Here is a 13496-nt window from a genome sequence, read left to right as displayed (position 1 = left end):
AGGGGGAGAGGCACTGACCTATCTATGATCTACTGCAAAGATGATGGCAATTACAATAATTCATGAAAAGGCCACACCTGTCAATCTATTCCTTTGTTCCCCACACACAGGCGATGATGCAGCCACACGGGCCTACCTGCTCCTCTCCTCACATGATGCTCCGTGCCTTCATGCTGGCCATCCCCCACCCCTATCGTCATTTCCCCCTTCAGGATCCCTGGCTTCCCTCAAAGACTCACCTGAAAGTCCCCTTTGCCACTCCCCAGCAGCGACTGCCTCCCCTTCCCTTCTCTACATGGCAGGTAGCTGCCACGCGGCTCCCACATTAGAACATGAACATCTTGAGGGCAGTGGCTGTCGCTGCCCACCTCTATGTTGCCACAGCCTGGCACACCCAGAATCCTCGCCTCCTCCCCAATGCGACCGCCTGAGAAAAACACCAGCCTAAAAGAGGCCCACGTCCTAATTCACTCTAACTTGTTTGTTGGAACTCGGTCTTGGCTTGGCCATCTATCATTAAGAAATATGCATTGGTTATAGTGATACCAAAGCAGGACTGCAATCCAGAGGAATGCACAAGCTAAGCAGAAGTGTAAACACAAGAGTCCTCTTCCGTAAAACCTGATGAACTGGGAATGAACTGTTAAAGCAGCTGCATAAAGTTCCAGAAAGAAGGGAGAAAGATGCTATTTTTTATTTCAGTGAAGAGTCAACAAAGAACATGCAACAGCAAGGTCAAATGAATGAAAACATTTTCAGTCTCCCTCACCCCTCTCACACATAAAATACTGAGGTTTTCAAAACTTTGAGTCTTTCCAATAAGTAACTGACTAGGGAAATAGCACTGCCCTACAGAAACGATTCTAGGAACACCCATGAGGTGTGAAACATATCCCAATTTCTGCTAGCTTTCTTGAAAGTCAGCACTATCCTTAACAGCCAAATACTCCAAAGTGATTCTAAGACTGTAAACAACGAGACTTGATTATGGAAAACATAAGAGGAAGCTATTAGAAATCTGGCAAGGTAACAAACATGCAGCAAGTCACATGAAAAGGCCTGGCCACTCCAGAAAGGCCCGTTTAGAAGACACCTAGTATTTTCAGCTCAAAATAGCAGTTACAAAGCATTCTGATTTTTAAATTTATTGAAAATGTTTAAAGGATTTCCTATAAGGCCCCCCCCAAATAATCCAAATTAGAAGAGCAAGAAAATCGACACAGCTGTGGCTAATTAGAAAAGATGGATTAGCCCTTTTCCATTCTTGGATGCTGTTCTGTTTACTGGCAAAGTCCAATTGAAGTTGATGCCATAACATATAACATGATGTGTTTAAAATTAAACAACCGATTAGGAAAAGATGAAGAATTCCATTTCAAGCTGATGATAAATCCACTTTGTTTTCTTTTGAAAGCAGGGCTTGAAGGCTCTGTGATTTCGCCAGGCCAGGCACTGCCTTCTAATGATATATCTCACTCCCCCTGCACTACTCAGTAGACGGGCTCATCACGACTTATGGACGCAGGAAAATTCCCTAATTCTACCACGTCCGAGACAAGAATGATGGTGGAGCCAACCTCCACAATGGAGGAGGCTGTTCTTTGCATGGCAGACACACGATTCCTCACCAAGCCTATATACCTCTAGCCTTTCGAGCCTGCTAGAACCCACAATGATCTACAGGCCTTGGCACTGAGGACCCCAATCCCTTCCTGGGCCATTCTGAGGCAATGGAGAAGGAATTCAGTGGAGAACCTTGGCCACATTAGCTCCAATGGTGGTTCAGATCCATGGCCTGCTCCATACTGGCCAGCCGTCCACCTCAGATAGGAGGCACATGTACCCGAAATGACCTAGACTACCTTAATAACAACCACGGCTACTATCCACCTAAATGTGTAAAAATCTGCTTCTGTTCTTAGCCTGGATCACTTTAAAGAAGCAGTGGGGGAAGACACACCCTTCTGTGGTCCCAAACATATCAGGGACAGAGCAGTCAAGATCTGGTGAACGTTACTGTGTTTTCCCTAAACACATGTCGCATACTCCTGCAGACTTGGACCATGCAGCCTCTCCCACACCTGTGGCCTATTTTGGGGTCAGTCCTCCCTAGGGGGCATGGGGGAGGGTTCCACCTTTCCCCTCAACAATTCGGTTGTCCTTTTCTGATTATTCCCTACTCCCATGCCATCTTCCTTCTGGCACTGATGCCCAATGGCCCTTTCCTACAAAGGGACTGGTGTGTGATCTGGCTATACAGAATTCCTGCAGATTCTACCAAGAAGGAAAGATGGCCAGGATGGAGACAGATCTGCCCTTCGATTTCCAGCCCAGAGGCTCATTAACTAAGATTGGGCACCAGGTGACCACGTGTTCACCCCTGATGACTCATGGCCACTGTCTAGCTAAAGTCTGGGGTGAAAGGAGGGATGTTATCTGTATCTGTGGAAGGATTATCAAACTGATGAAATCACAGATTTCTGAGAATCTTTAGAGGTAAAGGACACAGGAAATCGTTTTTAAACTAATAAAATATAACCAGATGGAGGCTGCAAAGACAGGGAATGACAGGAAGAAACAGAAGCAAAGGTGTAGTAGAGAACAGAGAAGGCTGCAGAAGGAGGAGCCAGAGGCAGAGCTGGGGGACGGGCTAGGTGCCTTCTGGAAGCAGGCCATGGGATGGTGGCTTGGGGCAGCTCGGAGGCAGGACTGTTGGGAGGGTTCTGTGTCACCCCATGTTGGATGGGGGAAGGAGGGGAGAAGAGCCCGCCCTGGGACAGTGGCTGCAGCTCAATACCGGGTCACTAAAGGCAGCCTTTGGGTGTCAGGGATGAGAGCAAGGGTCCTCATGAAAGCCCAGGTCACCCCATCTCACTCCCCCTCACATGACTCTCAAGTCTTCGGGCCTTGCACTGGACTGCTGGGTCTCCCTGCCTGACCTCTGACCTCTCCAGCCCAGCCTTCGCCCATTGGCTCAACTGTATCTGTAAGGCCCAGGCATGGCCACGTCATTCCCTGCCCCACTCAAGAAGCTCCCTAGTGTCTCTGGGATAAATGCCAACCAGTGACTCCCAACAGCCCTGGGATGTAGGTGCTATTATTCTCCTCGTTTTACAGCTGAGGAAACTGAGGCAGGGGTGACCAGGGTCACACAGGGAGTAAGTGTCTGAGGCTGGATTGGAACTCAGGACTTCCTGCCTGCAGGCCTGATGCTCTGTCTACTGAGTCATCAGAGCTGCCTCGTGTTTCAGCCTTTAAGGTCTAGGTTGAACCCCCTTCCCAGGAGGCCTGTGAGGTATCGCCCCCTTCAAGCCCTCCTGGCCTGCTGGATGGTCCTGAACTCAGCACCCTCCAATTGCATCTGCTGGGCCTTGGGCAGCCAGGTAGCCCTGGCCTGGAAAGGCTGCCTCCTCACCATGGCCCTGGGAACCCTCCTTCAAGGGCCTTTGCCGACTCCCCCCGTGGCTCCTCAGGGGAAGTTTGTACTTATTTTGCATATATTTGCATTTGCTGATCTCCTCCTACTGTCCCGCCCCTGAAAATATAAGCTTCTTCAGGGCAGACACTGTCTTGGGTTCGTGCTTGCAATCCACAGAGTTGTTTCTTTGATTAGGAGGAAAAAAACAAAACACTTGGCTGAGAACTGGGTTGGGAACATATACTGAGAAGAGAGAGATATAGGGGAGGAGAGAGGGAAGAGAAGAGAGAGACAAAGGGGAGAGAAGGGAGAGAGAAAGAGACAGGGAGGAGAGAGCAGAGAGACAGACAGGAGAGATAGAGGGGAGAGACAGAGGGGAGAAAAGGAAAAGAGACAGGGGAAGAGACAAAGGGGAGAAAAGGGAAAGAGATAGAGAAGAGAGAGAGAGAGAGAGAGGGAGGAGAAAGGAAAGAGACAGAAGGGAGAGACAGAGAGGAGAGACAGAGGGGAGAAAAGGGAGAGAGAGCTGCCATGTTCTGGAATCGAACACCTAGACTTTACCCAGTAGCACAAGGCTCCATTAAGGGCAGGGGTGCTCCTTTCTGTCTCTTCCAGCAGCCGGCATCGCAGCCAGGCAGGACAGGCCCAGGAGCTGACACTATAGTCGTACTGCTACCAGGAGGGTCACTTAGAGCCCCCACAGCCAGAAAATGTCAGAGGCAGGACCTAAATCCGTGTCCTTCTGGCTCTGAGGCCAGGTCTCCAACCACTAGGTCACACTGCTGTTCAATAAAAAAAATACACTTGCTTGAAATGAAATATAGGATCAAATTAGGATTTAAACCCTAAATCAATGACCAATTCTTTCAGGTGAAATTGAATCAAAAAATTAAAGAAATAATAGATTTTTTCTTCCTTTTTGGAAAATGTCAGAGAAATGCCAATATACGTATAGATGTACACACACACATACAGACACATACACCCACATCTGTATACAGGGGTTTCTGTTATGAAAGCATAAGCTTAAGTAAACTGCATGCAAGCCAAGGAAATTACTTCATTTCTTTGGCTATCAGGGCATCTCAATACGGCTGGAGAGTGTTCCCAACTATTCTGAAGTTACCCTGAGAGTGTCTTCTGGGGACGTTTTAGGAAAGGGGGAATGAAGTCCTTCATGGTATATGTCAGGGCCACTCAACTTGGCGCCCCATTCAGGCTGGATTATTTAAACCAAGAATAAATGGATATATTTTCTTGGAAAAATATCTATTGTTACAGCAAAAACGTGGGTTTCCTTTTTCACAAGATCACATGATTACTCGCTTCTATTTTCTTTCCGCAGGAATTCCCACGCCCCCCGTTGGCATCCTGTTATTCACTCGGAGCTTCCCTTCCCTCCCGGCGGCGGCTGGCTTGGCCATCGCAGACTGGCCACACCACGCTCCTCTCCAACACTGTCCAGGTAAAGGGCGCTCCAGTCACAGGCTGTAACTTCCCCTTGGGACAGTGACCTCCGAGCTTTAAAATTACAGATGCGGGCAGACTTTGTTTCGCCTTCTCATTTTCCACCTAGTTTTGTCTCCCTGAGAAGAGACTTTGCAAGAATTTGTATGTGTGGTAAAGCAAAGTGAGACACTGACTCGTGGCAGCACTGCCGAGCAGGTAGACTGAGTGTGATCATCCCTATTTAACAGCCGAGGGCACTGAGGCTCCAAGAGGGTGACTGGCCTAGAGTCCCACAGCCAGTCCCTGGGGTCTCCTGTCACCTTGTCTTCTGTGGGACTGAATGGCTAGCAGGCAGCAGAAGTCATACACAGCCCCCCACGGATGCGCCCCTGGGTGCCCAGTCTTCCAGAAGCAATGACCACGAGAGGCCTTATCACAGAAGGGTTGAGCTTCAATCTCTCCCATATACATGCACTTCTTACATATAGAAATTATGAAGCAGATGTGTTTGTAAAACTTGGGGAGAAAAAAACAAGACCAAAAGAGGAGCACAACTTGGGGGCAGGGACGCGTCTTGATGGATGAAGCTGTCCCAGCGCTGCTTGCTCAGGGTCACGTGCCGGCCTGTGTCTGAGACCTCCCCGAGGCTGCTGCCTCTGAGGCCGGCTCCGGTCTCAGCCTCCCTAAACAACACCCACCATCAACCCCCCAAATAAGGAACTATGAGCATTTTGTAAGATTCCCCAAACATCCCTGAAACAAAGTAATGGCGAGAAAGGACAGAAACTCTTCACATGTTTAGGTGAGAAGTCAAACTGATTCAGTTCTAGGTAAAGTCTATCTGGTCCTTGAGTCAGAAACACGTATCGCTGCAAATTTTAATCTACTACTTCTACGTTACAATGGAAGCATTTTCAAAGATGTTTCAGTCTTCACAAATGCATAATTTACCCCATCTTTGCAAGAGAGTTACGGAGGCTAAGTGACCGCGGTGCACTGCGGACCCCGCTAAGCATCTTGACCCTCTGAGGCTGCTTTATTGTGAGCTCAGGGGTGAAGAGGCAGCTGAGCCCTGGCCATTCCCAGCAGGCATCCCCTGAGGTCCTGGGAGCACAGGCCAGTGGGCAGGAAACCAACAGAGGAAAACCACAGCCGAATGAGTGAGGAACAGAGACCAGAGTCTTGTAACTCCTGGTTATGGGCAGTTATAAGATCACACATACAGACATACATACACACAGATATACATATGTATGTTTGTGTATCCATTATCTACTTTACTTAATTAATGATATAGTCAGGTTTAAGGTATGCAAAGCATACACGATCTCATTTGAACTTCCTAACAAACCTGTAAGCTAAGTGCTATTACTATACCCATTTTATAGATAAAGAAACTGAGGCTGACTGAAGTTAAGTGACTTGCCCAGGGTCACACAGCTAGTAGGTATTTGAGAATGGATTCAAACCCAAGTCTCCCTGACTCGTATATTCTATCCACTATGTCCCATAGCCTCACCAAAACAAGAAAACAAAAGCCACGGTCAACGCTAGAAGAAATCAGGTAGCCACAGTGTTCGATGAAAAATAAATGAGTGAAAATCCACCTGAACACACTTTTGCAACTCTGACAGTAATGTAGTCAAGGTAATCTATACATCTGTGTATATCTATATGTGGAGATGGATGGGAGGAGAGAATTGTATGAAAAGAAAGACTTGAACAAGCTGGAGGGGAGAAAAAGGCTGAGGGGGATCAGGAATATTCATGAAGTTAATATTACTTTCAAATCTATTATTTTCAAAGGCTCATTGACAGATTTCATTTAAGTGGTGACATCTGGTTTGATGAATGAAACTGGAAAATTGCTTTTTAAAGCCAATATGTATTTGGCTTTGCCGCCACACTTTAACTAGAGAATAATAACTTGAGATTTTACTCACACATGGCTAATTTTTAAAAAATGTTAAATGCCCAAACAGACGCAATGCACACACTGGGCTCATTTTCCTTTACTTCACAAGCAAGCTCAGAGCAGTGACATCCTGCTGTCTCACCATCAAAGAAGCTCTTGGCTCTCAGGTAGCTGACGCTGAGTCTGAGCACGGACAGTTTGTCCAGCTTGGAGATGACGTCTTGGGGGAAGGGCAGCAGGCTGGCCAGCCGGTCCAGCTCCGTGTTCAGCCGGTCGCGGTGTCTCTTGGACGGGTTGGACTTGACTCCTTCCAATGGTGCTGGCTTTACTCTGGAGGGGAAACACACACGTGTCTTAGAAAACAACAAGCCATCACACACGTCCATGAGTGTTCCTTCTGAAGCTTTCCATTACAATTCCTGCTGAGATAGTTTTCTCAGGCACAATTAAACTATTAGCTGACTCTTCCCAACCATAAATATACTTTTTTTAAAAAAGAAAGTGAGTGGAAAATAAAATTAATTGGAACTATGTGTAAAAATGTTTAAGTATGCATCATGGCTTTTAAAAATGGCCATTGATTGAACAGCGACCCATAATTAAGGAGTTTGCTGAGAACAAAATTCCTCTTTCAAATGATCGTCTGTGAGAGGAGCAAAGCCACCCACGCACACGAGCATGTGCACGGCTGGTCGGCCTCGTGGAGGCTGGGAGTAAGGCTTCTCTCTGTTACCCTGCAGATGACCCAGCACACAAATGCCTTCTTCAGCTTGTTTTTCCCTTCCGTGTGCACTTTATCATGTACTGCTGCCCTGCTTTTGGACTTCCCTGGACTCTCCACCATGCCTTCATTTCCCAGGAAGCTCATTACTGGGGAGTCTCATTATGCCACAAGACCGACTCTGCCCAGTTCTCCCCTGTCCTCGGCCTCCACTTAAAGAGGGGCTCAGCGTAGTGATTTCCCACCAGCCTCTGCTTTGGGTCTCTCTGATAAGCCCCGTGCTGGGTACCATCTACTCCCCCCACCCCGACCCCCCGCCCTAGTTTGTTAAGGACTAAGGAAGAAAGGGCTTTTCCATTGGCCTTGCAGCTGAAACCCTGCACATGTGCTGTCTGCCCATCAGAAGGGGAGCTCTCTGAGGGCAGGGCCTGTCTGACTCGGATGGACATTTTCTCATCTGAGTGTCCCCACAGCCCTAGGAGAAAACACTGCAGCTAGCATCCCAATTTTACAGGTAAGGAAACTGAGGCTCAGTGATCTGACAGAATGGTAGACAAGATGCTCAAGGCTGACTGTGGAGGTCATCTGCCTCAACCCTCTTGGATTTCACAGTGTAGGAAACTGAGGCCCAGCAAGGCAACACTATCACCCAAGGTCACACATGGCAGATGCTAGAATCAGGACTGGAATCCAAGACCATAGCACCGTCTGCCTTGCACCTCACGTTCTCCCTGAGCTGTGGGGGAGGCATTTGAACCCAAGTTTCCCTAACTCCAGATGCAGGCCTCTTCCAACTACACTGTGCTGTGGCTCCCCTCCAAGAGGGATTACCAGCTTTTAAAATAATTCTGAAGATTAAATGACTGCATTAGAGAGAAGATGAAATGTAGCGATCAGCTTGGCATATCATCTAATCTTGCCTCCAGAACCGCCAGGCTGATTGCTGCAGACCCTGGGCGGTAGGTGCTGGCTTCCAGGTCCCCTCTCCTTGGCCAGTTCTCCCCGAGCTGCCCCAGGATCTGGCCAAAGCCCACATCTCAGCACGTCACTGGCCTGCATCTAGTACGACGTACAAGTCCCTGATGTCTTAAGCCCTTGACAAATGGACTCCAGGCTTAGGGCCCAGCATTTCCATTCCTGTACCGGATGGTTCAGCAACGGTGGCCTCCATCTCCAAGACTGTGAAGCCGTGGGGCTGCAGCGTGGATGTTCCACCTCCACCTTCAGTGATCAGCCCCTTGCCAGGGCCTCTGAGAGCATTCCTGAGCATCTCCTCCTTTCTCCTCCAATAACCACACCCAGAGGGGCTATTTAGCTGTACTGTCTCTTTGGGACAACATAAGCTCCCTCCTGCTGGGCATCCCCAGTGGCAAGCCCAGCGACTGGCATATAGAAGGCAGCCGGCCACTAGAGGTTTGTGGGACTGAATCCACAGATACCCCGACCATGAATCCCTGCAGTGCACCTGGAATGGCAGCCCTTGAGCAGTCCTTGAGTGCAAACCTCTGGTTTGGTGCTTTGCATTTGCTTGAGATAAAAGATGCTCACTGGTGATTTAAAGGGAATGGGAAGGAAGGTAAGAACAAGGAGAGCATGAGAAAGAGACAGGCTCTGCATGGCTCCTGAGCTCTCTGTAGCCTGCCACACTGTCAGCGCCCCTCTTCTCCATCACAGTCTCTCTCTCCTCGGGTTTCTGGGACACCCCGCTCCTTACCCCTGTTCTCCTCCCGCCAAGCTGACCTCCCCACTCTGGGTCTCCTTGACTACAGATCTCACCCTCTAACTGTGGGTGTGCCCGGCCCCCCGCACTCTGTCCTGGGCCCTCTCCTCTTCTCCCTCTAGACTGCGCCACTTGGGGATCTCAGCAGCTCCCATGGATTTGACAACCATCTCTACACTGAGGATCCTCAGATCTGCCTGTCCTGCCTCAGTCTCCCCGTGGCCCTCCAATCTCACATCTCCAGCGGCCTTTTAGACGTTCCCACAACTGCGCAGGGCACCACCACCCTCCCAATCTCTGGCTCGATGGAGGTGGCATTCTCGATTCCTCCCTACTTCTCACCGCCCAAATCCCACTTGGGGCCAAGGCCTATCAACTGTAACTCCACAACGTCTCTCCCACATGTCCCCTTCTCCTCTAATACCACCAGCACTCTGACGTGGGCCCTCAGCTTCATGTTACATGCTGACGATGGTGATGACAGCCAACACGTATGTACTGCTTACCGTGTGCCAGACGCCGTGCTACACGCTCTACAATTACTATCTCATTTAGTCTTCACAACAACTTTGGGAGGTGAGTACTATTATTATCCTCATTTTACAGATGAGGCAAACAGAGGTTAAATAACTCACCCAGGACCACACAGCTAGTAAGTGTGTGAGACTGGATTTGCACTCAGGTCTTCCTGGTTGCTGGTCCAGCCCTCCACCCTTTGTGCCACCTATCACCCAGAACTACCTGCTGGTGGGTCTCCTTGACAGACACCTCTTCCCCTCCGGCCCATCCTGCACTGTTGTCAAGGTTGATCTTTCTAAAGCCCACACGTGACCATATTATCTCCCTCCCTCCCCTCAGTAATCCCCCCATCCAAGACCCTTCTCCCCTGGAATATCAGCCTCCGACCTGTCACGTCTCCTTGCATCTTGCACCACCTCCAGGTGCTCTGAGGCCTCCTCCTCACCATCCCTCAAACCAAACACTCTCTCTCCTAGGTCCCCTGGGTGCTCTCTTCTGACCCGGACGCCTGCCCCACCTCCTCTTCATTCCAGGGCCTTCCCGCTCTTGATTACCTGTCTGTCCTGTCTAGAGCTCGTGCATCCACGTCATTCGCTGTGGAATGACAATTAGACCGGGGGCTCCTTGAGGGCAGAGCCCATCTTTGGCCTTTCTTTGGATTGCCAGCACTTAGCACAGTCCCTAACACATCGAGGGGTTACAAATGCTCCCTTGATCCATGTGACAGCCAGCATCCCAGCACCTCCTGAGGCAGGCCTTCGAGGGACAGACTTGGCATTTTTCCTCTTTTTCTTACGTAAGTAAAATTACCCTGAGTCACCTCTGGACAACATAAGACTATAAACTACAGGAGAGAAGTGGCATTTTTCTATAAACTCTGACTCTCATCTCAGAGGCCAAGTTCAACCCATCCACGAAGCCCAAGACACTCTGAATGTCAGAGAGTGGCATTATGGCACATCTGTTCAACATCAATGTTTAATGTACTGACATGTTAAGTGAGTAAAAGGAAAAGTCTTTATCTAAGTCTGTCTCTAACACGTAAAAAAGATGCCTATCCGTGTGTGCGTGCACGTGTGCGCACTGTGTGCGCATGCACATGTGCACACTGCATGTGTGAGCACTGCACAACTGTTTACATGTGCATGTGAACTCCTGCACTTCTCTTTTTTATGTCATCCCTGCTGCAGTATATGTAATGTCTCCAACACTCTGGTATAGACATCCCTCCTCTAAGCACTCCAGAGGAACCCTCTGCCATGTTGGGTGACCTCCATAGGAAGTATCTGAGAGAAAAAGGGACCAAGAGTCATAAAGGGTGAGAGAGCAGAGCCAGGTTGTGATCTACACCCCAGGAAGAAGTGACAAGACCACAGACTCACTGAAATGTGGATGGATGGATGGATGGATGGACAGACAGATGAATGAACGAATGGATGGATGGATGGGTGGATAGATGGGTGGATAGATGGATGGACAGATGGACAGGCAAATGGATGAACTGACAGATGGCTGAACAGATGGATGGATGGATGGATGAATGGATGGATGGATGGATGGAAGGACAAACAGACAAATGGATGAACCGACAGATGGATAGATAGATGGATGGATAGATGGATGGATGGATGGATGGATGGATGAATGGATGAATGGATGAACTGACAGATGGATGAACAGATGGATGGATGGTTGATAGACAAATGGAAACATGAAGTCACCAGGCATCCAAGGTACTTCTATTCAATGTGTAACTGGCTGCTTGGAAGCATTCACAGAGGCTTTCTTTAGCTTTCCTCCAACCCCAAATGATGCAGTACTTTACTACTCAAAGGCTCACAGCAGAATCTCAGTGAGGGTCCCTGCTTTAGACTTTTGAGAACTAAACTTCAATACAAACCTAGTGGAGATCACCCTTCTTGCTGAAAGAGTGAGTGAGTGAGGAGAAAGAGAGAAAAAGAAAGAGAGAGAGACAGAGAGAGAGAGAAGGAGAGGTAGAAGAAGAGTTGATCTCTGAAACAAGAAGATTTCATTCAGACAATTTTGGAAAAGTTACAGTTTTCAAAATTTTTCATAAAAGATACTATGAAAATGGTGAAAAAAATGTACTTTTTAACAAAAAAATCTGCCTATAAAAGAGAAGGGCAGAGTTCTAATCCCAGTCCTGCCCCAGCCAGATACCAATGTGCTGCCTTTGGACGTGTGACAAATCCTTTCAGCCTCCGTTTCCTCTTCTCCAAAATAAAGAAATAAATAACTAAAGCAATGGGACTTAGAAAGTGGACAAGTTCTCCCTTCCAGCTCTACCATCATCGAATCTAAGAAAGAAAGACTTTCCAGATATGGCTGCTGAGTCCTGTTTGCACTAAAAGCAGTTCTTCTTTTCCTAGGAAAACGAAATCAGAGCGTAGATGGAGTGGGGACTGGAGGTGAAGTCCTGATTTTATTCCAGGATCCGTGCATGATTTATAGGCCCTGCATTTATAGCCACTCGGCCTGTATGTTTATCATTTTCTAAAGATATAAAATGAGGGAAAGCAACGGTTCCCACAAACGTCACTGAGGACGCTCTGGGGAAGAGGACCTGGCACATACCACCAAACTCAAGCTCAATTCACGGGCTCGTGACGTTTGGCTGAACTTTTATTTTAAGTGATTCTCTGGTACAAGATGCCTTATTGGGCAGGGAATTAAAGCAGACATATGTAGAAATCAAAGTCATGTTAGAAACCAAAGATATCAACATGCGAAAAAAATTCTATCATCCTACCGCCTTTTATCTATGTAGCGCTTTATCAATCATAAAGTGCGTTTGCATGTATAATCTCCATTGATTATAAAAGATGATCTGTCAAAAATCTGAAGATCTGGGGGAGAAGGATGTGAAGTACAAAAGAAAACCAACCTCCACGAGCGTATTTTACAAAACAGCTTCGTTTAGTATTGAACCAGTGTGGAAAACCAGATGCTGACTCCCCTCCCCCACGCTGTGGCCCAAGCACAAAGATGATTTTAATACACAACACATATTAAGCCAGACAAGTAAGTTCAAAAAAGTGTTGGGAGCCCCCTCTCAGGTGACATATCACTGGCGAGAGCTAGGGTGCCTATTAACTAACCACACGTCAGGAAAATGGAGGCCCCAGAACAAAAGCATGGCCTGCGGGCATGCTGACGCAGGGCTTCTTAACCACGGAGCTCTTCAGGGAAGGACAGCAAACTGAGCTTGGGCCTCGTCTAGAAAACTACGACTTCACCTTAAAATCATCTTACAGCCTCTCTTCCAGAAACTGCCGGAAACCTAAATCTACTAGGATCTGAACTTAGAGTAAAAGCCAGAAGACTGAGCATTTTCCCTTGACAATACTGAATTCTTCTAATCTATTCGCTTGTTAAAGATAAGACAAGTAGAAGTCTAAACAACAAAATGCTCAATCCAAATATGACTTATCCATTGCTTTTAAAATGTCCCACGTCATGTTTCTCTCCTCTCAGCAGGTAGGAATAATTTCAGGGACTTGGCTCCAAATCTTTCTTCTCACTTACATGCTAAGGATGGTGCCTCTAAAAGATTAAATCATCTCCAAAAAATCAGGAAAAGAGAAAGCCACATGTGGTATAAGCAAAACTCCAGTCATCTGACCCCTTAAAATATTTCCTCTTTCCAAGCTACAAAAGATAAGCCCTAGTTCTACAAGTAGAGTCCTGGTTTGCTTATCTTGGGATGTGAATATTGACTTTTGTGTAAATATTC

The 13496-nt window shown here is 47.8% G+C and overlaps 1 protein-coding gene across 1 annotated transcript in view; it reads right to left on the bottom strand.

Moving 5' to 3' along the window:
• AHR (aryl hydrocarbon receptor) overlaps positions 1-13496 on the bottom strand; it is a 66810-nt gene that overhangs the window by 46954 nt on the left and 6360 nt on the right. Inside the window, exon 2 of the mRNA XM_021000004.2 lies at positions 6925-7112. Within this exon, the coding sequence (XP_020855663.1) occupies positions 6925-7112 (188 nt within the window). The remainder of the gene's footprint in view (positions 1-6924; positions 7113-13496) is intronic.

Source organism: Phascolarctos cinereus, unplaced genomic scaffold, assembly GCF_003287225.1.
Source record: "Phascolarctos cinereus isolate Bilbo 61053 unplaced genomic scaffold, phaCin_HiC Scaffold_1;HRSCAF=81, whole genome shotgun sequence".
NCBI classification, from domain to species: domain Eukaryota; kingdom Metazoa; phylum Chordata; class Mammalia; order Diprotodontia; family Phascolarctidae; genus Phascolarctos; species Phascolarctos cinereus.
The sequence above is the reverse complement of the archived record's forward strand: the minus strand, read 5'-3'. Positions and strand labels throughout refer to the sequence as shown.